We start from the raw sequence: 26854 nt of genomic DNA, 5'->3' as shown, positions 1-26854 counted from the left end.
GTTTGTTGCCAAAGTACTTGATGGCCTGTAGTGGTTGTGTAGAATGCCAGGCCAGATTTCTGCTCTCTTCTCTTTTCAATGTTTTTTACATGTTCAGACATGCGGGTCTCTCCTGACCCTCTTGTCTGGTCTACATAACAAATGCAACAAGAGCAATAAATCTCTTAAACATCTGGTTTTTTTATGTGATGTGAAGGTTTTGGTGGATGTAGGAATCTTGATATTTTTGTAAAAGTAAAAAAGCCACCTTTGCATTGTACTCGTGGAGCAATGCAGCCACTATGTCTGCGACATTCTTGATGTAACGCAGCATTATCGCATTCTTGAAATCTTGCTTAAATAAGGGAGTTGCATTAAGAATTTTTTCTCCGTCTCAGGTTCATTCATAACCATTAAGTGCAAGGTTCTGTTTCAGGTAGTGCAGTTCTTCATTTCTTTTAATTGATGTGTTTCATATATTGTATGCACCATCTTGTAAAGTTTTAATTATGCCTTTCTTTTGTAATGGATGGTGGTGTGAAGTGGCATTTAAAAATCTTCCCATTGTGGTAAGTTTTCTGTATACAGAAAAGGATAACCCTTTTTTTTTCCCTCTTCATTTACTTCAACAAGGATATCAAGGAATGATAATTTTTTGTACTGTTCTAGTTTAAGAGTGAACTTTATATCGGGATGCAAGTTGTTCAGATAACCTTTGAAAGCAATCAAGTCATCCACTGTTCTCGACCAACTGACAATGGATGTAATGTAACCAAATTTTTGGTTTCTTCTGATAGTTTTTTAGTGCATTAGTTTCGAAATTTTCCATAAACAGGTTCCCAATTTGTCTTGAAATATGAAAAAAAATGTTTTCCATACAGTATTTAAATAGTCCTACAGTGTTCAGTGGGAAAAAAATTTACAAGTAGATCCACTGTGTCATTTCCAGGTACTTGGTGAAGAGACTGATTACATCTAAACTTGCTAAGATGTCTGAAGGTTTCATACCTTTCAACTCATATCAGCTCCCCTTCTCCAGTTTCAGTGATCAAGCAGGTGCCGAGGTGTTTGCCATCAGCAATGACCTATCTCAGATCATCAATCTTCCAACCAGAATACCAGACAATCCCCTCAAACATGCCAACACACTCGACCTCCTCTTCCAGGTATACTGTGGTTGTCGGTTCTCCTCTTGGAAACTCAGATCACAACCTCATACAGGTCGCTTTTGCCACAGAAAAACCTACACTGACCAATTCACAGTCTCATGTCCTTTGGCACTACAAGGATGCCAAACTGGGAGGACCTCCGTAACTTCAATTCCTCCTTCAATAGTCTGACTACTGCTTCAGTTCTTCTGATCCAAAAATCTGTTCAGATCGAATAATAGAAATCATCCTCAAAGGAATGAAGGCATTCATCCTCTATTCCACTCCAAATTCTCAGCCACCATCCAAGCCTTGGTTCTCAAAAAAGTGTGCCAATGCCATAAAAGAAAATCTTACCACGACTGGCTCAAGACCAAAATTCCAGCTGTCCTCTCTGACAATACCACAGCTTGCAACAGTTGCAAAAGAATCATCACCAAGTCCAAGTCAGACTTTGAAAGAGCCAAATGCTGCAAACTCACCTCCTGCCAAAATGGTAGTTGCTCCTTCTGGTCCCTTGGACACAACTTCTACTCCCCCAGATTTCCACCACTCTCAACATCCAGATGGTACTGTAGTCACCTCACCACAAAGGCAAGGCCATCTTACTTGCATCACTCTTCTCTTCCAATTCCTACATTGATGAACTGGGCAAATTTCCCTCCACTCCACAAAGAATGGCTCCCTTCATGTCTCCCATAAGTCTTCCAACAAAAAGTAATCCAGGAATCCTTAATAACCTGAACACAAACAAGGCATCTAGTTCTAGTGATATCCCACCTATTGTGTTAAAAAATTGTGTCCTAGAACTAATACTGGAAGAGGCGATATCCTGTATCGCCTCTTCCATCTACCTGACAACATGAAAACAGGTTCACGTCCAGTCCATCCCAAAGAAAGGTAATAAATTCAACCAAAGAACTATTGACCAATTGCTTTCACTTCTGTTCTCTCAAAAATTATGGAGAAGTTAATCAAACCAACTCTTGAACCACCTGGAGACATACCAACTAATCAGTGACTAGCAGTATGGATTCTGCCACTTGCAATCTACAGCTGATCTTCTTGCTTTCACCACCCACTTTTGGACTCAGGCTATGGAGAAACTCACATGGTTGCCCTCTACATTTCAAAGGTAGTCGATTGGGTTTGGCAGGGACCTACTTAACAAACTAACATCCTATGGTCTGCCTTTCCTCGCTCTGCAACTGGACTGCCAACTTTCTCACTGATAGCTCACTGCATGTCATGGTGGATGGTTTACTCTCCTCAGATTTCCCCATCAATGCAAGAACATTGATGTTCCTGCATGTATGGAGTGTATGTAGAGAGTTGATGTTCCTGTATGTAGAGAGTGGGTGAAAGAACGGAACCCCAGGGTTCCGTTCTTTCATCCACTCTCTCTCTCTCTTGTATATAAATGAGCTAGCTTGTCTCTCAATCTATTTCTGTATGCAAGTTCTTTACCAACTTTTTTAAACATTCGCCCCAACTCCAAAGATACTGGAGTTTGGGCAAATAACCAGCTTAACAATCATACATCAGTTTTTGCACTAATCTGGTACAGGGTCACACATTCTTTCCATTACTATGGGATCTTTCCTGAGCTAAGATTCAAATTATACAGCCAGGTCTTGAGCCTAACCAGTTTAGCTGAACATTCCTTTAGCATACCTAGAATCTCTGCATGTGCTCCCCCCCCTCCTTCACCCAGTGTAGTGGAGTATTGTATCCCCATGGTGCATATGCCAAGTTGATAGATCATAGTGAAATGAGTGCTCATTATGTGAACAATTATATCATGCTTCAGAAAAGCATGCCATTTACATTATCAACATTACATACATACCCATATTTTAAAAACTACCGTTATTTTGGTAGTTTTTAATAATGCCTTCGCTACCTTAAAAGAATGGTTGCTAGAAGTTCTGAAAATAACTTGGACCTCTCTCTCTCTCTCTCCCTAGTGCAAGAGATGATTTATGCTTCCATTCTAGGGATTGACACAGGTTCTGACATCCAGGAGACCTAAGTTTCATTAACAGTAATAACCCCCTTGTAAAATAAGCAGGGCTGTTTGCAGCTGATCTCTAAAAGATTCTGCAAACTTGAAGGTTCAGATGTTTCTTCACCATCATACATATATTTGACAGGCAAGGCTGCAGAACCTATAGCTCAATAGTGACATATCTGGACAACTTACTCTCATGAATATAGCAGCATTAAAAATCATTAGAAAATACAACCAATTCTCCATTTACACGGTAGATTGGTTCCAGAAAAATCCGTGTAAATGAAAACCATGTAAAAAAAAAAAGAATACGGTGCATATGAAAAAATAGAAGAATGGTTCCAAATGTGAAAACCCAATATGAACAATAAGTTATTTTCAAACAAAATATATGAAAATCGTTGAATAAAATACTATTTAATTTTAATGAAATATTTTTTTATTTTAAATACTTATTTAATGTATATACATATGTATCTTTCTTAAAGAAAATAGTGTGTCACTAATAAAACAAATTTGAAAATGCCCAAATACACCCACGCATATGGTCATTAGTTATTAAATTTTATTTGCTGTCACTTTCTGATAGTAGCCACATTCTTTTGTGTGAGAATGGAATTAAATCACTTCCATCACTTGAAACACTTTGGCTATCCTGTTCATACTGCAATGGCGAAATATTTTCTTCAGTAAAAGGAATTAAATTAGCATTAATTTTCAATAATTCTGAAGGTTGATTTTTTTTTTTTTTTTACCATGAACTCTGTAATTAATCGTTGATATCCTGTTTTGACTAGATCTTTGTATAATTCTTCATATCACACCATACATGACTTCAGTTCACGTTTAAACTGTTCAGTTCGTTCAGTATTTGGATCATGTGTAAGAAAACGACTTTGCAATTTACTAGCCATTTGAAGCCCTTCTTTAATTAACCTTGCAGTGAGTGGAATCTCTTCATTATCATTACTTTTCTTTTTCATACATTTTGGCAAGTAGCTTTCCAGCATGCATTTAAAGTTGATGGTTTCAATTCAGATAACGCCAACTTCGCAAGTTTGACGCAATCCAAAATAGAAAATTTCTTCCACACATCAACAACTGTCAGTAGATTATTCTTATCTAGTTTACCAAAATGTATTGGAATGTTCTTAGTAAGTTTTGAAGGTAGTGATCACACCCTGGTCTAGTGGTTGTATTAGGCAGCAGAAAACACATTTCCACATTTGGGTGTTCTAAAACAGGATGTCCAGGAGCATTAGTCCAGATTTTTTTCCCCTCATCAAATAGCATACAACTTCTGGAACAAAACATTGAACCATTCATTAAAAATTTCTTTTGTAACCCAACCTTTTTTGTTTGCCTTCCAGTCCACTAGTAAAGTGTTAAAATCCACACCTTTCATTGCCTTGCCTGTGGTCTTAGACACTAACTCTATTGCACGAACAAAACACAAGACGTGTAACTATTTTGAATTGTAAACAAGAAATGATTGTTTAGCAAACAGCTTAACTCCTTCCAAGCAGCTTTATTTAGGTGGGCCTCCCGTAACGGAACAACTTAACTTCGTGGAATCAGCATAGCACCCTTCTGCTTCCAGGAAACAACGGCAGGTGAATATAAAGGATCATTTGTCAGCTTAACTTCGTGGAATCGTAACTACAAAAATTTATTTTTTTGATGTCGCCACCATTGCCTACATTCTGTAGTTTAGAGTAATCCCTGATATTTAAAACATTGAGGAGTTCTGCCAAATTCAAGTTTAAGTACCATTCTGGGAAATGATAATTATAATGGAAATACCCTATTTAACAGAACTGAATCCAACAGAAATTTTAAAAATAAGCACCATTTGAACTGTGCTAAATCAAAATATTATGTGTAAAAATAGAATTGCTTTTTTTTTTTTAAACCGTGTAAAAAAAGTCTTGTAAAAAGAGAATTAGCTGTATTTCATTAGTGGAGCATATTATACTTACCATTACATGTCTTATTATTGTTGTCCAGCAGCATTCCATATGGACAGGCACAAACTACTGTTTGGTTAGTCCCAAAGAGGCAAAGATGGGAGCAACTACCATTATCTTTGACACAAGGATTTCCAAAACCTAGATACAAAGAAAAATATAATTTTTTTTAATCAATATGTTAAAAAAGGACAAAAATATTCATAGTTTTCATATTTTTATTGCTAATTTTCATGCCAAATTTGTTACAGCTGTTATTCAATTTCATTATAAAATCCTGGAGACTTGCAATGGATGTGTTTAGGAGTACATCATCATCTCCATAAAGAGAAGAGATCTTTGATATCTCCAATTCCAACATCCGGTTTAATGCCACTTTCTTTCATGATGCGATTCATATAGATAATGAATAAGAGTGGAGATAATGTGTTTCTTTGTATAACATCTGATTTTACATCGAACATCTTCCTGTTTTCCTATCAATTCTAAACTTACAGCTTAAATATACACACTATACACAGAGTTCAGTGGAATAAAACTAAGATGCTCCTGAGTGTACAAATGTGAAATCAGACCCAGTTCACTGCTTTCAAAAATTAAATACAACATACATACATATGACTCACATAATTATACTGAAATCAATGAACTGGGTCTGAATTGCATTAGAGTTAAATAGGTGGTTAACAGAATTAGTTTCCTAAACTGAGGATGTCTGAGACAATCATATCATGCTTATTTAAATTCAAGTTTGTATTATCGAGAGAATCTTAGTTTTATTCCACGGAATTCTGCCTAATGGGGGGGAGAGAGAGAGAGAAAGAGCATAATGAACAAGATTAGACTTGTCTAACTAGGAATAGTGGAATTTATGTTCCTTCAAAAACAGATGGCACTTTTACGAGGGTTGTTTGAAAAGTTTGGTAAAAAAAACAAGTTAAACACATTTTTTTGAAAAAATCACCTTCATTTCTCCATTAAGGTCTACACATTTGGTCCAGTGGGTTTCCAATTTTTTTATTCCATTGCAAAATAGTCAATGACAGCTCTGATGACATCCTCATTACAAAAAAAATTTTTTTTTTTTTTTTTACTACTGAGCCCAAAGTTTGGGAAGAAGAAAATAGTCACACGAGGCCAAGTCCAAAGAATACAGTGGAAGCAAAACCAATTTGAACCTCAATTAGTGCAATTTTGCCATTGTGACACCCGATGTGTGGGACAGTGAAAGAGAACTTTTTTGTGTGCAAATCTTAGCCATTTTTTTCTTCAGTTCTTCTTTTAAACAGTCCAACAATGAGGCTGTCACAATGGCCTCATTGTGACAGCCTCATTGAAGAAATCAATCAATGCATTCTTCAGTGGCAAGCTCTGAAGAAAACATCGATTGATTCTGCCAGAGAGGCATGTGGTGAGGTTGTCTGCAACAATAGAAAAATCAGAACTCCCTGGTGGACACAGGAAGTTAAAGAGGCAGTGAAGGAAAAGAAGAAAGCATATCAAAAGATCCTGGCAAATAAGTCAGCTGGTGCTCTAAGAGAATACAGAGACAAATGTAAGAAAGCTAAACACTGTGTAAAACTAGTTAAACAAAAGTCATGGGAAGACTTTGGTAAGAACATAAAAAATAAATATCAAGAAGGTGGCAAGATATTCTGGAGGTTGTTGAAGAAGCTCAGAAATGGAGGAAAGAGTTTTGTAAAAGGAATTAGAGATGACAAAAGGTGATATGAAAATTGGTGAAAAAGATATCCTTGAAGTATGGAGTAATTACTTTGAAAAATTGCTAAATGAAACTAGCAGTGATGACAGCATGGTGATAAAAAAAACACTGACCAGGCATGCAATCAAGAATACATATCCACGCTTGAAGCAGAAAAAGCCATCAAAGGTCTGAAATGTGGAAAGGCAGCTGAAAGAGATGATATCAGACCAGAAATGCTCAAGTATGGAGTTATAAAAGTTTTAAAGTGGCTACACTGCATAGTTCAGAGGGCCTGGACAGAAGGAGGTATTTACAGAGGTATTTCCCTACTGAGTGTTCCTGTTAAGATTTATGCCAGTATACTTGAGAAACAGTTGAGAAGGATTGTGGAAGAGAGGCATGGTGAGGAACAAGCTGGATTCAGGCCAAATAGAGGCCGTCAGGATCAGATATTCACTTTATGACAAATAGTTGAAAAATCATGGGAATATAACAAAGATCTGTATTTAAATTTTGCAGATCTGGAAAAAGCATATGACAAGGTGCCAAGAGCTTAAGCTATTCAAAACGCTACAGTTATGGTGTCAGTGGATCATTATATCAAGCAATACTTAGTCTTTATTTGAGTTGTAAGTCAGCAGTTAGAATTGAAGGAAGTACAGGGAGATGGTTTAATGTTAACTCTGGTGTCAGACAAGGATGTACATTATCACCTCTGTTATTCATTATCTATATGGATTACATTATGAAGGAAAGTGGTATTAAACCTGATATCAAAATTAGAGATGTTAATGTCAGCTCTTTGCTTTATGCGGATGATGTTATACTGCTAAATAAATCCACTACAAGCATGCAAGATTCCCTGACTAAATTGAATAATTGTTGTGATAGATATGGTATGAAGGTCAGCAATAACAAGACAAAGATAATGAAAATAGGCAGAAGCATTGAAAATATCAGCTGCATTGTGAATGGAGAACCTATAGAACAAGTTTAACATTTCAGCTACTTAGGCACGATTTTTAGTGAAGATGAATAAATTAAATATGGAAATAGATAACAGAATCAACAAAGCTGGTATAGTAGGAAGTCAACTGAATAAATTTATATGGAATAAGAGAGAAATTAGTCAAAACACTAAATTAGCAGTATACAAGACAGTGTTCAAACCAATTTTAACTTATGGATCTGAGAGCTGGGTCAGAAGTAAAACACTTGACCAAAGACTAGAGACCACAGATATGAGAGTCCTGAGAAAGATTAGGGGAATGAACAGATTACATCAATGGCAATATCATATTAAAAATGAGGATATTAGGAAAGAACTTGACATCGTCAACATCCAGGAATGCATTAGCAGAGCTAATATCAGGTGGTATGGTCACTTAAACAGAATGGGCGAGGAAAGATTAGCCAAAGAAGTGTTCTCTGCCAGGTTGGCAGGAAAAAGACCCAGGGGAAGACCAAGATATAGGTGGATTGATATGGTAAAAAGTGCCTTAGAAGATAGATATATAAATATAAGATCCGACAATGTTGTAGCTTTGATAGGTAACAGATTGATTTGGCAGAAAATTGTATGTAGGAAGTTAGTAATGATGTAAATTTTTCATGTAGTACTATCATATCCTGTACACCTCTTGAGGGTAAATGTCAGAAATTTGATGATGACGCACAATAGAATCTGTTATTGTCTTATCCTTTTCCAAATATCTATCATGATAATTCTTTGAGAATCCCAAAAAAACAATGGCCATCACCTTTCCCAGCTGACAAAAAATGGTCTTCACTTTTTTTTCAGTGCTCTTTCACTGGGCATTGGCCACTATTTTGACTGCTATAAATAAATAAATAAGTTTAAATGTGGTCACAAGTAGTGGTGGATCCAAGTTTCGTCTACAGTCATGAATCGACACAAAAAATCCTGTGAATTGCAATTAAATATCGCTTTCGCCAAACACTGCATCGAAATGCTTTTTGCATGCATTTTTGATTGACAGTTAATTAGAGTTAAACAATCATGGCACCCAATGCACACACAGCTTTTTCATATGCAATTTTTCGTGCAGAATATTATACACCTGTTCAGTTGAGATGCCTACAATCTCAGCAATCTCATGCACTTTTACTCTTCGGTCTTCTATAATGATACTTTGGATTTTGTCAATCATTTCCTTTGTAGTGACCTCAGTTGGGCGTCCATAGTGCACTTCATCTTCACTGGACTTGTGACCACATTTAAACTTATTTATCCAAAAATAAATAGATCCCTGTGGCCGTCCTCTTCTTCAAATAAAAGTGTTTTTATCACTGCATGAAACTCGTTTTTCTCCATTTTTATGAAAAATGCAAACACGGTCATTTTAAATGTTTGCCACACGTGGCTAAAATTTTGTCAGGGGTCATGAAAAAGATAATGCTGACTCTAGTATGAATGAACAAATTTGTCACCGTCTATTGGAAACTTACCAAACTTTTCAAGCAACCCTCGTAGACTGTTATTGAGGAATTTTATGAAGAATGAAAGAAACCGCCATTCAAGTCATATCATATGGAATAAAAGGAATAGAAGAAAACACATTTTCTTCTATTTTCTTATACTATTTATGTTTATGATATAACTTTGCATTAATAATTACATAATGAAATCTAATCTGTGTGCGTCCTGTGAATGAAACTAACAGAGATAACCTATGAAACATGTCATGTAAACACATGTTGCAAACATGTAAGCAATAGGGTATTTTAAAGGGATGAAGAGGGTAAATTCAACTTGTGTAAAATACAAAGTTCAGAATATAACTCTTACATAATGCGTGGATAAGCTTATGTGTTCGTCAGGCATGTTATAATAGGTTTTCACGGTATAATAAGAACACAGATGGTTAAGAAAATAACTATTTATTAACTTAAAAACTAATATTTCGCTGGTATTATATCCAGCATCTTCAGAGCACACAACACAAAGTTTGTTACAAAGGCAAGACAACCACAATCCGGTGTAACAGTGGGGATAGTATAAGTGATTGCAGCATGCAACACAAGACTAAAGTCCTAATATGGCGCCATCTAGTATAAAAAATAAAATAAAATAAATAAAAATAAATAAAAAAAAACTGTTACACCAGATTGTGGTTGTCTTGCCTTTGTAACAAACTTTGTGTTGTGTGCTCTGAAGATGCTGGATATAATACCAGCGAAATATTAGCTTTTAAGTTAATAAATAGTTATTTTCTTAACCACCTGAGTTCTTATTATACAGTGAAAACCTATTATAACTCTTACATAAGTCAAGGACTGTTTGTATATATATGTGGGGTGGGAAATGTATTTTTTTCATACATTCTTGTGTATTATACATATAATACACAAGATGATATCTTGTGTATTACTCACACATAAGAGACAGTAGAATTTATAATAAATTGATGCAATGTATGGACAATATATAGAATTCTCTGACATGCACTGAAACACTACAAAAATAAATTAATGATCTGAAGATAAAATAATTTTTAAAAAAATTCAATGGGTATAACCGATACAAGCATTAACAACCACAACAATTCTGCAGTATAATCTCTCAATATAGTCTGAAAAGTATCTATTCTTCATTTAACATATATCAATCTGGCTTTGATATGCCATTTCAGAAACAGTTATGAATTATTTTTGAAGTTATGCAGTGCATAACTTCAAAACTTATATACCGGTGTACATAATGAACAGCATGTTGCAGTACATTCTGATGGAATGTGAGTAACGTCTAAGCAGTGAGTGTCCGTGAAGTTTAATTTTGCATGTGAGAAAGTGTTTGTCTTTTCATTATCGAAAGTCTCAATTTTTACTTTAAAGATTTAATTTATTTTAGAAGTACAGAATGGATTTAGAAAAGGACGATCATATATAGACCAGCCTTTTGCCTAAAATTAATAATAGAGAAAAAGAAGAGAATACAATTTAGAAACACATATTGCATTTAATGACTTTGAAAAAGCATTTGACAAAGTTAAAAGAAACATTATTTAACATATTAAAAGAAAGACAAATACCAAACAATATCCTAAAAGCTATCACAAGTATATATGAAAATAATTAAATACAAATAAAATTAAATCACGAGCTATCATATACGAGAGAGATAAACCAAGGAGTCCAACAGGGATGTCTCCTCTCAGCAACTCTTTTTAATATCTACTTAAATGAAATAATAAAATGGAATAAAAATTTACAACAAGGAATTAAACTTTCTCCTACAGTAAACTTAAACACTCTCCTCTTTGCCGATGACCAAATAATAATTACAAATTCTGAAGATAACTTACAGAAAGCTATTTTAGATCTAAATGAGATATCCAAAGATTATGGTATGATAATATCAACAGAAAAATCAAAAACTATGGCTTTTAAAGGACAAGATCCAGCAAGAACTAAAATAGTAATAGATAACAAGAACGTAGAACAGATGAATTCATTTAACTACCTAGGATGTATGATCACATATGAAAATGAAAGAGATATAAATGTAAAAATTGCAAAATATTTAAAAATAACAGGTGTAATTAACTCTATATTAAAACCAAACCTAGTTCAAAAACAAAACAAACTAAAAGTATACAATACATTAGCCCTATCTAAATGTATGGAAGCGAAATCTGGACAATAAAACAAAAAGACAAAGATAAACAACAACAGAAATGAAGTTTATGAGAAAAACTGCAAAGTACACCCTATTTGATCACAAAAGAAATGAAAAATTATGAAAGAATTAAACCAAGAACCAGAATAGAAAAAAATTAAAAAATATAAACAAATGGATGGAACACGTTCAAAGAATGAAAACAGAAAGATTACCAAAACAAGCCTTAAAGTACAAGCCATTAGGAAAAAGAAAACCAGGACATCCTCTTAAACGATGACTTCTAACAGGCCTAAATCCTTGATATGCATGATGATGATGATTTAATTTGTCCCAATCCCAATGGAGGAAAAAAAGCATCAAAGAAAAGCAATTTCTTTGGAAATGAAAATTGCAATTTTAGATTGCTCAGCAAAAGGAGAGGGATCTACGACGATTGGCAAACATTTTAATTTAGGCGAATCTATTATAAGAGCAATTAAAAAGAATGCAGTCACAATAAGAAAATCTGTCATTTCTGGCACAAAGCTAAGTGCCAATTATCATCATACTCAAGAGATGTTTTATTAGAAAAAATGGAACGAGCGCTCATAATTTGGATTGAAGAATTAACTCAAAGAAGAATTCCTAGAAGTGGTTATTTAATTAAACAAAAAGCTCTTTGGTTTTATGAACAGATGAAGCAATTGGAACTGTCTACTTCCGCTTTCCAGGCTGATAAAGAATTTTGGGCTAGCAAAGGATGGTTAACTGGGTTTTTAAAAAGGAATGCACTTCATAGCATAAAGATTACAGGAGAGGTTGCACCAGCAGATGAAGAAACAGCCAAAAATTTTCAAGAGAAGTTAGCCAAAATTATTGAAGATGGTGGATATTGTCCTGATCAAGTGTTTAATGCTTACGAAACAGAGTTGTTTTGGAAGAAATGCCTAGTCGAACTTACATTGCAAAGTCTGAGAAAAAAGCAAGTGGGCTTAAAGCAAGCAAAGATCGAGTAATGTTGTTATTTTGTAGCAATGCATCAGGGGATCGAATGTTGAAACCCATCCTAGTAAATCGATCTCTAAGACCACGTGCTCTAAAAGGCAAAGATCTAAAACAGATGCCGGTACATTGGATGGCTAATACAAAGGACTGGAAAACAACTGCTGTATTTACTGAATGGTTCAATAATTGCTTTGTACCAAAGTGGAAACATATATGAAGCAAAAAGCTCTTGCTTTTTAAAGCTTTATTAATTGTTGACAATGCACGATATCATCCACATTTAGAACATCCAAATGTGCAGCTAGTGTTTTTTCCACCCAATGCAACAAGCATTATTCAGTCATTAGATCAAGGCATAATTGCTACTTTTAAAAAATATTACATTAAGCACACTTTTCAATTTATATTGGATAAATTAGAAAATGAATCATTAACAGTGACTGACGTTTGGAAAAAAAATTCTATTTTGGACTGCTTAAATCATGCTGCATCTGCTATCACTGAAATAAGACCACAAACTTTAAATGCCTGCTGGAAAGCAGCTTGGGCTGGATGTGTTGCAAAACATTGCAACCATCCAAACATCTATATTATCAGTTGAAACCATTAATTTGGCACATGAAATTGGTGGAGAAGATTTTGATACATTTAGCCAGAATGATGTAGACAAATTGCTTGTGGATGATATTATTGGATATCGATTAACTTTAGATATCGGCAAAGATCTAGAAACCGATAGTGAAGCGGAAGAAAAACCTGTCCACTTCACTGCAAATATAATTAGAGAAGGTCTTGAACTGTGAAATAAATTGGAAAATCATTTTCTTGTTCATGACACAAATTCTGAACAAGCCTTTAAATTCCAATGTGAGCTGAAGACCTGTATGTCTGGATCTCGCAAGCTGTATAAAAAAATTAGTAAAATCATCATCGCAAAGTTTAATCACTGATTACATTGTCAGAAGAAAAAAATCAGCACAGAATGAGGATGAAGCTAATTCTGTTTGTGAAGAACCATTGCCTTTACCATACAGTTCTGATGCGCAGACTATATCTACTGGTGATGAAAGTGATTATGCACCAGTTCGCAAATGTTGCCGTATATTGTCTAATAGTGAAGATAGTTCTGATGAAAATATGTAAAAAAAAAAAAAAAAAAATGTTACTTTTCAATAAATTAAATGAATAAAACTTTAAAACAAACTTAGGCATTCTTATTTTCCCGAATTTTTATAAACTTTTTTCTGTGATTTTAGGTTTATTTTAATTCATTGCTTCGGTTTTATGCAGTTTTAGAAAAGTATAGAACGTATCCCAAATTTTTCAATGTAAGTTAGGGCTTTTTTGTGCAACGTATCTACCACATAAAGAGACCCGACTGTATTTTGTTTTCCTTTACATATTATCTCCAGCAGTTTAAATACAATCAAATAACTTAGCTACTTATAAATTAACTTATGGTTAAGCTAACAAAATCATTTCCAATATCTCTGAACTTAGTTCAAAATGGATTCAATCATGAATATACAATAATAATTACCTTGTGGTTGTCTTGATGAATGCAACACAAAAACATCATATATGTTGGGATACGTAATACTAAGTTCTTTCATTTCTAATCCTGTCCAGCGATTTACCTAAATGTAAAAAAAATAGTCATTTATATATAAACATCATAACTGCAAATACATGGTTAAAAAAAATGTAAAACCATTTTTATTGGAGAAAGAAAAGAGTAGTAGAAGACTACATAATTAAAAAAAAAAAAAAAAAAAAAAAAAAATTATTTGCTTCATTCCTTATCCTTAAGGAATTAAACCTTAAACCCACAAGGAATTTGTTAAGATCTTAAGCTTCATTTGAAAAAGACCAAGTTCAACCTCAATGACATGAGGAATATAAGAAATACTCATTGATGATGAAAATGGATCACATGAAACACATCTTCACTAAGGTGAAATTGAATAGCCCTGGGTTTGATATTGAAGTGATTTTTGTTATTTCAGAAAAGACAATCCAGCCAGACCATACACCAGGAACAGTCATAAATACAGAAAAATATAGCAGCTCACAAAGAATGCAAGTGCAAATTGGAGAACTAGGACCCAGATCACAGATTCCTTTAATGTGGAACTTAAACTTAGAGACTGATATAGTGATGACTTCCATCTCACTCCCAAGGTGTAAATAACAAGTAAAAAAAATAACTCATCCACTTTCCATCAGATTACGTGTGTAGAGGCTTAAGTGCTGTGAGGACATCATGTTGGAGGCTTAATGGATTTTTTACAACACTCAAAAAGAATTAAAATAGAATTTAATACTTCCTATATTTCGTCCTAGTCACTAGGACATCTACGGGGATTACAAAAACAATTAATATAACATATACACAAATAACAAACAATACTAAGCCCAACCACATGGGTGACACTAAAGTCCTATCTAGGTAGAGCGCCCTCTAAGGGCAGTCGTAAGTGGCCTGGAATGTAAGGTGGGAACTCTGGTGATGACTGTTTCCCAAATCTTCAGAAGCTTAATGCAACCGTATTTATTGAGATTTGGTTGGTTTTTTGAGAGCTGCTGCTGCTTCTAAGAAAAGTCTCTCTTTCTTGAATTTGCTGTGGTGGAGCATGGTGGTTTTCTTCCATGATACCCTGTGGGTGGTGTCATGGAAGTTGATCAGAGAGTTGGCCAGCTGTTTAGATAGTCTATAGCAAGGTGCATTGGTGGCATCTACTATAGACTATCTAAACAGCTGGCCAACTCTCTGATCCCCCTCACCGGAAGGTCCCCTTCCTATATAAAAAACTCGACCCACTTTAAAGCCCTCACAGAAAATTTAACCTTGAATAAGACAGACATATTGGTAAGCTTTGATATCTCCTCTTTGTTTACCAATATTCCCTTAATTGACACCTTATCTCTCTTAAAAAACGTTTTTCCCTCTGACATCTTAGATCTCTTTTCCTTTGCCATTAACTGTGGGTATTTCTCTTGGAAGAACAAAATCTACAAGCAGATAGAGGGAACCGCCATGGGTTCCCCCCTCTCACCCCCCCTTGCCAATTTCTATATGGAAGATTTCGTATAGATTTCATAGACTCAGCCCCACTCAAACCTTCTATCTGGCTAAGATATGTAGATGATGTGTTCTCTATTTGGCCTCATGGCCCAGACACGTTAGACTCCTTCCTCAGTCATCTCAATAGCCTACATCCAAGAATCCAGTTCACTATGGAAAAGGAAAAGAACAATTGTTTACCCTTCCTAGACACCTTAGTCACACACCTGCCTAATGATACGCTTACCTTCACCATATACAGAAAACCCACACACACAGGCAGATACATTCACAAACTCTCCCGCCACCACCCCTCTCAACAATATGGCATTATTAAAACTCTTACCAAGAGAGCCCACACCGCCCTCACTACTGAGCTTAACCACATACACAGCACTTTCCTTTCCAATGGTTACAGCGATCACAGTATCAAAAATATAATCAACTCCTCTCCCATTCCCCATCCTTCTCGTCAACAAGATTTTAAAAATGCCATCACCATACCCTACATCCGTGGCACATCCGAAAAAATAGCCAAGATACTAAAAAAGTACAACCTACACACAGCATATAAGCCCCACCGCAAACTTGCTACCCTTATTCGTTCTACGAAAGATCAGCTCCCTCCTCTCTCTCTGCCTGGAGTTTACAAAGTACCCTGTTCCTGTAAGCTGGCGTACTTTGGACAAACATGCAGATCAGCATCCATCCGCCTAGAGGAACACAAATCTTACATCTTCAAACACAACTATGGCCAGTCAGGCTTGGTTGACCATGTTTTGGACACACAGGGTATCATGGAAGAAAACCACCATGCTCCACCACAGCAAATTCAAGAAAGAGACTTTTCTTAGAAGCAGCAGCAGCTCTCAAAAACCAACCAAATCTCAATAAATACGGTTGCATTAAGCTTCTGAAGATTTGGGAAACACTCATCACCAGAGTTCCCACCTTACATTCCAGGCCACCTACGACTGCCCTTAGAGGGCGCTCTACCTAGATAGGACTTTAGTGTCACCCACGTGGTTGGGCTTAGTATTGTTTGTTATTTGTGTATATGTTACATTAATTGTTTTTGTAATCCCCGTAGATGTCCTAGTGACTAGGACGAAATATAGGAAGTATTAAATTCTATTTTAATTCTTTTTGAGTGTTGTAAAAAATCCATTAAGCCTCCAACATGAATTCCATCAGATTAGTTTTGCCACTTGAGAGGTCCTCACATAAGAGATCTCAAGACCTGACATAACAATGCCAATGTAATCGGTAAGTGGCTATAGAAAAGAAAGGACTTTGTTGATGTGGAAGATTGTTCCAAAGATCATAGGTGTGTGTGTGTGGAAATGAAGGAATGAAAAGTTAGTTTGATAAGTTAGATAACTATATATGGGTGTTAACTAGCAGATGTTTATGTTTGTACATGATCAGAGGAAAGCTGAGGAATGGTAGTGGCCAGTTCAGGGTGCAGCACTGATGGAAATACCTTCCAAAAAAAAAAAAAAAAAAAAACTAATGCAAACAATTGAGTAACTATAAGAAAGCAACTGAAAGAGAATCAGAGAGAGAGAGAGAGGGTCATCTCTTAAGTGAAAAGTTCACTTCTGAATACAATCAAGCATTCTGAAGGAAGTTTTAGATGTACCACCCAAATATGAGAAAAATGTTCTAAGGTTAGGCAGATTTGAGAGTTGAGAATAGAAGTTAGAGAGAGAGAGAGAAAAGAAAAAAATAAATAAAGATACTAAGCTTTTCTGGAAGCTGGAGAGACTAATGTGTTTGTGCCAGGATAGACTATGTCAAACCCATAAGAGAAAAATGAGCAGAATATTGTCAGAGTGAAGAAGAGTGAAATGTGTCCACACCCCACTTGATAATGGCAAAGAAATCAGAGTTAAAGATCTTGAAGCTTGAATTACCTAGGTTACTCTGGCTGAAAAATTTGATGAAAGGATTAAATTGTCTACCATGACCTGCAACAAATGACTGGAGAGGAAGCTGGGATTCACTCGCAAATAGGAGGAATACCATAAGATGACGATTCTGTAAGAAGTCCATGGTGCCAGTCTTGATCAAATGCCCTCAAAATGTCAAGAGAACCACTTCAGTTTCTCTTAACTTTTTCATGGCTTCTGTCCAAAGGCAGATAAGGCTCATTAGTGGATCTGCTATTGAGTGAGAATGAAAGAAGTCTATATTGGTGATCACTAAGTAATTGGTGGGTTCTTCAAGTGAAGAAGTTGGCTGCTGATGACCTTTTCCATTATTTTTGAGTGTGCTGAAAGCAGAGCAATAGCAAGATAGCTCGATGGGCAACTTTTTTTTTTTAAGAAAAATTGGATAAAAGGCTTGTTTACAAGCTGTAAGACAGATGCCAGATGAGCATGACAGCTTATAGAATTGATATAAGATAGGTGTTAGTTCTGGAGCACAAACTTTTAGTACAACTGGATAAATATGATCAGGGTCAGGAGATTTGTTAGTATCAGGCTACTGAGTATTTTTCTGATGTCCTTCTGACAAAAGATCAGAAGGAAGAATACCATCAGTAATACACAGAATAAGCCAACAGGTCAGCTCATTCCTAGAAGGCAACACCACTGCACCATCAGGATGCAAGAAAGAGGAGCAGAAACATAGATCAGATCCCACAGCCCTAGCAAGGGATCAGAAGGCCCAACTGCCCCCCCCCTATATCCTTGTGTTTAATATGATACTGTCATTGATGCTATCTGTTCATGCCTATAATCATCTTCAGGACTTTTATATCTGTGGTCTCTAGTCTTTGGTCAAGTGCTTTATTTCTAACACAGCTCTCAGATCCATAAGTTAAAATTGGCTTGAACACAGTCTTGTATACAGCTACTTGAGTGTTTTGACTAATTTCTCTTATTCCATATAAATTTATTCAGTTGACTTCCTACCATACCAGCTTTGTTGACTGTGTTGCCTATTTCTGTATTTAATTTATCGTCTTCACTAAAATTTTTGCCTAAGTAATCGAAATGTTTTACTTGTTCTATAGGTTCTCAATCCACAACACAGTTGATATTTTCAATGTTTCTGCCAATTTTCATTGTCTTGCTGATTTTGATAGTAAATTTATTACAACAGTTGTTCAATTTAATCAGGGAATCTTGCAGACTTGTACTGGATTTATTTAAAAGTATAACATCATCTGCATAAAGTAAAGAGCTGAGATTAACATCTCCAATTTTGATATAAAGTTTAATACCACTTTCCTTCATAATGTGATCCTGGGTTAAATAATGAATAACAGAGGGGATAAAGTGCATCCTTGTCTGACACCAGATTTAACATTAAACCATCTTCCTGTACTTCCTTCAATTCTTATTCAATATTCAATTCTTCAATGACTTACAACTCAAATAAAACTAAGTATTGCTCGATTATAATGCCCCACTGACACAATATAACTACAGCATTTCGAATAACTTTTCTCTTGGCACCTTGTCATATGCCTTTTGCAAGTCTACAAAACTTCAATACAGATCTTCATGATATTCGATTGATTTCTCAACTATTTGTCGTAAAGTGAAATTCTGATCACGACAGCCTCTATTTGGCCTGAATTCAGCTTGTTCTTCACAAAGCTTCCCTTCCACAATCCTTCCCAACCATTTCTCAAGTATACTTCTATAAATCTTACCAAAAACACTGAGTAGGGAAATACCTCTGTAATTCTCACATTCAGTTTTATTTCCCTTTTTACATATCGGTAATATGAGACCTCTACTCAGTTCATCTCGAATTTGTCCCCTTGTCCAAGCCTTCTCAACTATGCAGTGCAGCTACTGCAACACTTGTATACTTCCATACATGAGCATTTCTGGTCAAGTATGGGTAAAAAACACTCAAACTTGTTGAGTGTTTTTTTATCGCTGTTATGTCACTGCTTGTTTCATTAGCACTCCATACATCAAGGATATCTTTTTCTACGGTTTTCAAGTCACCTTTATCATATCTAATTCCTTTTACAATACTCTTTCCTTCATTTCTGAGCTTTTTCAACAACCCTTCAGAATATTTTGCCACCTTCTTTATATTTATTTTCTATGTTCTTGCCAAAATCCTCCCATGACTTCTGTTTAGCTAGTTTTACACAGTGTTTAGCTTTCTTACATTTGTCTCTGTATTTTCTAAAAGAATAAGCTGACTTATTTTCAAGGAACTTTTGATATGCTTTCTTCTTTTTCTTCACTGCCTCTTTAACTTCCTGTGCCACCATGGAATTACTGATTTTTCTATCCTTGCAGACAACCTCACCACATGCCTCTCTGGCTGAATTAATCCAATGTTTTATTCAGAGCTTCCCGCTGAATCTCCATGGTTTGGTTCCTGTTCTCAAACTCTTTCATTTTTTTTTTTTTTTTTTTCAAATAATATTTGTGTATTTTAGTCTACAGTTCACATCTGAGAGCTGCTAAACTTTTATTTGCTTTAAAACATTCTCACATGTTCTTCTTTTCAATATAAAATTCAATTTTATTCTCCTCAAATCCTCTATACACTCTAGTGTCCTGCATTAGTGAGAAAACATCATCAACAATAACATAATAAATTTAGTTTAATCCTTTCTTTCAACAACAATAACATAGTAAATGAAACTTTTCTTATTTCTTGCCTCTTCTCTCTCTATGTGAATTTGTGCATAATTTTGTTGGAACATTGTGTGTTAGTAATAATCAGTTCATGTCCTGAGCAGAAATCCAATATGCATTTGCCATTTTTATTAGCTTTGCTCTTTTCTCCAAATTTTCTCAAAATATTTCTATATGCCTGACGATCATTTCCCACTTGCTGTTTAGATTTCCAACAAGGACCAACTTTTCCTTTTTCATTGTGTCAGTTGCTTTCTCTAAAAATATATTAATTTAATATTAAAGAAACTTTAACTTCTAATAATGTTCAATTTTATGTCTCTGTTATGTACTGTTTTTCAATATAGTTTTTTTACATATGAAATTGTAGTTTTCTTTAAGGTCATCATTACTGGAGCAAAGAAAAAGAGGTTGGTAAAATTTACTACAACTAGTGCATATAATACAGTAAATACTTAAATAATTTTTGTATTAAAAGTTGTCCAACTAAAAAACTTGCCAGAATTATATGAAGGTGAGAAGACATATTTACAGATACAGGGGTAATCAAAATTCAAGTATCCCTGTTTTGGGCCTTGTGGAACACCACCCAGTGATCCAAATGCCATGAATCTTTATGCAAAAATTATATTGGGTGGAGGGGGTTCCCAAAGCTAACCATTATGCTATATGGTGTACTAAATGTAGATGTGGTAATTTTGCTGTGTGTGATGTGTGTGTGTGTGAGAGGAGAAATATGACAAGTGCTCTCCTTCTCAGTATGCTAGAAACTGCATCCTTTGCACAGTGTGTTCAATGGGAAAATGCAGATGGTCAGGACTGATGTTGTATATATGCTGTCTTTCTGCTCTGGCAAGTTATCAGGATGATCCCAAATAACCGTTTTTGAGAAATCCTCGAAGGCAGAAATCACAGGGGTCAGATCAGGTGAATGAGGCAGCCATGCAGTGAGAAACACATGGCTGATCAATCTGGCTTCCATGAAATGTTCTCAAAGAACCTCCTGTACAGTTCGGCTAACATGTGGAAGGATTCCCATCCTGCATTAAAAATAACTGAATCTATAAACAGCCACTGCTGTAGCTGTGGCACAACAAAACTGTTTATCATATTACAATAACTGAACAGATTACAGGACCAAATGGTGAATGTCCTCAAAGAAGAATAGTCCAATGATAAACGAAGCTGTAAACCTGCACCAGACAGTAACTTCAGGTGAATGCAAGGGAATTTGTTGGATTGCATGCAGGTTTTGCCATACCCAGCAATTATGGGTATTCACAGCTCCGTTCAGGTGAAAGTGAGCCTCATCTACCCACAAAATCCTCAACAGTTAGGCAGTATTCCAACTCAACTCAAGCAAGGAATATGTTAAAACGAATGTCAATCACCTTTCAAAGTCTTGGCAGACTCACCTCCTGTGTCAGGATTATCTTGAATGGGTAGAATGCACAATCTTTCATAGAATTTTCCCTACAGTTGTGTAAGGCAATCCACAGTTTTGATACATCATGTGCTGCAGGAACCAATGCTACTATTCATAGCCTGCTCGATAACAGCAGTAGCAACTTCATTCACTTGTTGTGAACTGATTGGTTTATGATCTCTGCTAGGTCTAACTCACAATGATTTAGTTCCTTCAAAATGACTAATTATTCGTTGCAGAGCATATGGAGATAGTGGACCTTGTCAACATTTGTTCAGGTGATGAAATTCATGCATGCAGCAGCATTGCAATTGTTTAGGTAGTACAGCTTCATGAGCAAAGCACAACGGGACAAAGTTAGTACCATCACTGTGGAGAGTATTAACCAGAAAGAAGGGAAAAATCCCATGTCCACTTTTATAAACCACCCTGGCACCTGTTGAGTTGTGTAATATACAAATTCCATGCCCCTAGTGTTTACAATACCCCTGGTGATGAATTTTGGAATTCCTCTCTCTCAGATATCAGTTCTTCATGATGCACAATGTATTCCTGCAAAGTTTCACAGCATTTGGATCACTGGCACTCCAAAAGGCAAAGGCCTTAAACACAAATAATTTAATTTTCTTCATCAAATTCCTGACATGTACTCTCAAGGGGTGTACAGGATATGATAGTACTACATGAAAAATTTACATGAAATGTGTTGAATACTATGGCTACTCCTTTTCCTTAAGATCTCACCAGTTTTAGTCTTTTTTGTTTCAGTCACTCCTATTATGTCAATCTGGTACTTATCTAATTCCTCAGCTAGCTCCATTTCTTTGCCATTCAGGTTTCTTATGTTGATAGTACCAATCTTTAACTCTGGTGATATTGAGTTGGGGTATGCTTTCAGATTTGTTCCAGTACCTGACTTTTCGCTGTTCGCCCTGGTTCCCTGGCAAAAACAATGGGGGCCTTGTTTAACTGGGCGATGTCCCAGCCGGCATGAAATTTTGTCATGTTGTACCATCATTTTCTATGTTGGTTTAAGCCAATAAGAATACAATTTGGTCGGCTAAATCCCAAATTGCCAGCCCATCCTCGTTCATTTAGTATCCAGGTAGATACCAAACAGGGTGCACCACGAGAAGGTGAGGATTGGACATTAGGTCAGAAGCCCTGGTCAGTTCTCCGCATTCCTTTAAAGGTTATGTGAAGGTCTCCTCTCAGTTATACAGCTTTGACCCTTAAGTATCCCTTCATCCTGTAAATAAAATAACGAAAAAACGAATACCAATAAATTAGGCATTAATATGAAATTCTGTAAAAATGGTATTCTGCTATTTCTTAAGCAAATCTGACAGTGTTCTAAAATTTGTGATTTACATACCTTAGACAATACGCCTTTTCTTTCAGACCAGTAAACATTATTTTCATATATGTCAAGTGCAAAAGATCCAGGACTTTTGAAATGATTGCCTCTATAAATCTCTTGATGATGGGAGCCATCATACTGAGCCACATGTATAGATCCAGATCTAGGACATAATACAGAAAATTTGATTACAATATATAATAAGACATGTTTAACATATTTTAAGATATTTTCAGAAACCAAATACAAAGACCTTGTCTGTTCGCAGTTTTAACATATGTATTTATGAATGCATCCATGTGGATAATGGTTCTGGTATGTTGCATGCCTATGAAAGAAATTTAGGTTCAAATCATCTCTGACAAAGGAAACTTACTCAAACCATTCTCAGGACTAATTAATTGAGTGCAGGATATGTGTGGTTTTCTTCTTCCAAAACATACAAAAAAACATATATCAGCATTATATAATTTTAAAAAAGAATGGCACCAACAGCTGCAGCCAGCAAATGGCAAAATACATGACAGTCTATTATCTATTCCCAATCATTCCAATGTACACAGTAACCGGCCATGTAGTTTTGTCCACACCCAATGTAGCTGTTGTTGTTCATATTTAACTCAATTGTCACCTGATTATAAAATTTGATTAGACAACTACAGAAGATCTCTGTTAAACAGTCATACTCTCCATGTTTCATATCACATCTACAAACATATGAATTTTGGGCCTGACCAACTTCTCTAATATCATAACCACCATTCTTGGCATAGTAACCAACCTATAATTAATTATAATTTTGCACTATCCTCATACAAGTGAATATCTTATCTTCTTTCCTCTGATTTCTGATTCTTTACTAGAGTTGAGCCAAATTTAAGTCACTGATTTTACATATTCCCTTAGCATGCACACCATTCAATCCCACTGTTGTAATTACATTTAAAGTTTTGCAGTATCTTTAATATTTCATTCATTAAGTACCTCTATTCTCCTATACATTCTTTTCCCAGCACCATTCTTCTTTCATCTGCCACATAATAAAAGAACACTAAGTTTTTCTTTGGCCTACACCATGTCTTCTCATAATCTGATTTTGTCTTTACTTGTCACTCTTCTAGGCCATGCTATACACTGCATGTCACTGTTAATTACCTTTCTTCCTAAACCTCATGTCAAAATAGTGGATTTTAAACTGCTCTTTAATCTATGCATATAATATCATCCTTTAAAATAAATCTAATGAATCTCAAACTCATTAATCAAACTAAGTGATAATTTATATACACTACAACAGTTTATTTATATATAAACTATGACAGATAGGAATAAAGAAGAAATATAATTTTCTTCTTAATAACAAACCTAGGATAAATAGCACATGTTAGCTATTCTGATGCCATTTTTCCAATGGCAAATTAAGTATAGAAACATAGAACAATCAAGGAAAGGCTTAGACGTTGGTTATGCATTTTTACTAAATAGCTTAAGGAAATTACAACGTATACTAGGATATACATTAAAATAAATTTTAATACACTTCCAATATTTCGGCAACATCATGTTGCCATTTTCACAGGAACTTAAAAACAAGACGTGCACACAAACACAACAAACAATAAATGAGGATGAAACAGGAAGCTATTCTTTCTCATGACCTGATGACGTCTCCTAGCAGGCAATGTTGGTATTCTTGGGTGATTGGTCTGAAGGTCTTCTGATGTAGGTTTCCCAAATTTGGGGCAGTCTCATGCAACCAAATTTGTTGAGGTTTGGATTGTTTCTTAGGGCTGAGGCTGATTCCATGAAAAGCCTTTCGTATTTGAATTTACATTGGTGTATTATCGTGGCTTTCTTCCACCATATTCTAGGGCGGCTATCCAGCACATGGTCTACAAGACCAGAGTGGCTGTATTGGTGAAACCGGATGTAGTCCTTGTGTTCTGAAATTCTGATATTAGCTGTCCTGTCTGTTTGGCCAAAGTAGGACAGCTTACGGCTGCAAGGGACCTGGTATACACCAGGTAGGTCTAGGAGGAGAGGTTGGTCTTTAGTAGAGCGGATAAGGGATGCCAATTTTTTATATAATCTGTAACAAGTTAAGCCATGTTTTTTAGGCTTTTTGTAATTTTTTCCGAGGTGCCTCGGATATAGGGCATGGTGATGGATTTAGAGTAATCCTTGTTGTGAGGGGGGGGGGGTTGTGGTTTATTGGTTTCAATATTTTTGGGGGGGCTAGCCATTGGCTGAGAAAGTGTTGAGAATGTGGTTTAGTTCTGTGGTTAGGGCAATGTCATTTGAACAGATAAGTTTAGCCCTGTTGTGTCTTAATGACTCCATATTGTTGCAAGGGGGTGGTGGGATTGTTGGTGAATATATTGGCCTGTATGGGTAGGTTTTCTATAGACTGAGAAAACCAAGGTTTCATCAGGCTGGCAGGTGTGAAAGGAAAGAAGTTGTTTTTTTCCTTCTTCCAGAGTGAATTTGATTCTGAGGTGTTGGTTGTTTAAGTGCATTAGGAAGGAGAGGAGTGCATCGGAACCATGTGGCCAAATAGCGAACACATCATCAACATAGCGAAGCCATATGGTTGGTTTTTGTGGGGCAGAGTTTAAGGCTTTCTCTTCAAAAGTCTCCATATAAAAGGCAGTTGTTCTTTTTTTTTTTCTTCTTCCAGGGTGAATTTAATTCTGGGGTGTTGGTTGTTTAAGTGCATAAGGAAGGAGAAGAGTGCATCGGAACCATGTGGCCAAATAGCAAACACATCATCAACATAGCGAAGCCATATGGTTGGTTTTTGTGGGGCAGAGTTTAAGGCTTTCTCTTCAAAAGTCTTCATATAAAAGGCAGTTGTTCTTTTTTTTTTCTTCTTCCAGGGTGAATTTAATTCTGGGGTGTTGGTTGTTTAAGTGCGTAAGGAAGGAGAGGAGTGTATCGGAACCATGTGGCCAAATTGCGAACACATCATCATAGCGAAGCCATATGGTTGGTTTTTGTGGGGTAGAGTTTAAGGCTTTCTCTTCAAAAGTCTCCATATAAAAGTTGGCCAAGGGTAGGGAGAGTGAGGAACCCATGGCTGTCCCCTCTATTTGTTTGTAGAATTTTCCTTGCCAAACAAAATAGCCCGAGTTCATTGCGAACTGAAATAGGGCTGTGATATTGGGAGGAAATTTAGCTTGGATTAGCTCTAAGGATTTGATGTCTCCTCCTTATTCACAAATGTCCCACTCAAAGAATTTGAGTGGGACATTTGTGAATAAGGAGGAGACATCAAAACTGACCATTACGTCAGTGTGTTTGAGTGTAAGGTTTTCTATGCTAGTTATGAAGTGGACTAAGTTTTTTATGTGTGAAGGTATAGTGTGCGAGAGCTTTGGACAAATGTTTAGCTAGTTTGTATGTGGGGGAATCAATGCCATCCAGTATGGGACGTAATGGCACAATTTTCTTATGTATTTTTGGGAGTCCATAAATGCAGGGGAGGCGGTATGGAGTTAAATGGTTTTAATTTGTTAATGACTTCTACAGGCCAAAGAAGTGACCTTAAGGAGTTGTGGAGTTTTTTTCTAATTTGTGAATTGGTGGGATTGTACTCAACAGGGAGGTAAGTAGCCCGATCTAACAACAGAGCATTCAGCTTACCTGTGTAATCCTTTTGGTTAAGCTATACTGTGGCATTCCCTTTATCTGCTTTGGTGATTATTATTTCCTTGTTTTTCTTTAATTCTAGTAGAGATTAATTTCCTTACTGGGCATGTTAGTTTTTGGTGGTTTTGCTTTGGTCAGAACACAAGCCACATCCAGTCTAATATCGTTGGCGATGTGGTTTGGAAGGTGTCATATCCCACGTTCAATCCGTATCCTAATATCTTCAGCAGGTATTCTTCTGGGTGCAATGGCAAAGTTGTGGCCACGTGAGAGAGTGCTTCAGGTTTCACACTAACTGAAG

General features: G+C 35.9%; 1 protein-coding gene across 2 annotated transcripts in view; it reads right to left on the bottom strand.

Moving 5' to 3' along the window:
- Nucleotides 1-26854, bottom strand: part of LOC150109676 (low-density lipoprotein receptor-related protein 1B-like) — a 361753-nt gene that overhangs the window by 278682 nt on the left and 56217 nt on the right. For both annotated transcript variants that reach the window (XM_090409647.1, XM_090409653.1), the window contains exons 6-8: nucleotides 22921-23068; nucleotides 13977-14073; nucleotides 5118-5246 (exon numbers count right to left, since the gene is read on the bottom strand). In XM_090409647.1, coding sequence (XP_090265773.1) covers nucleotides 5118-5246; nucleotides 13977-14073; nucleotides 22921-23068 — 374 coding nt within the window. The remainder of the gene's footprint in view (nucleotides 1-5117; nucleotides 5247-13976; nucleotides 14074-22920; nucleotides 23069-26854) is intronic.

This window comes from Typopeltis vanoorti, chromosome 2, assembly GCF_054136105.1.
Source record: "Typopeltis vanoorti isolate ZY-2024b chromosome 2, IOZ_Tvanoo_1.0, whole genome shotgun sequence".
Taxonomy (NCBI): Eukaryota; Metazoa; Arthropoda; class Arachnida; order Uropygi; family Thelyphonidae; genus Typopeltis; species Typopeltis vanoorti.
Note: the sequence above shows the minus strand (reverse complement) of the source record. Positions and strands in the feature narration are given on the sequence as shown.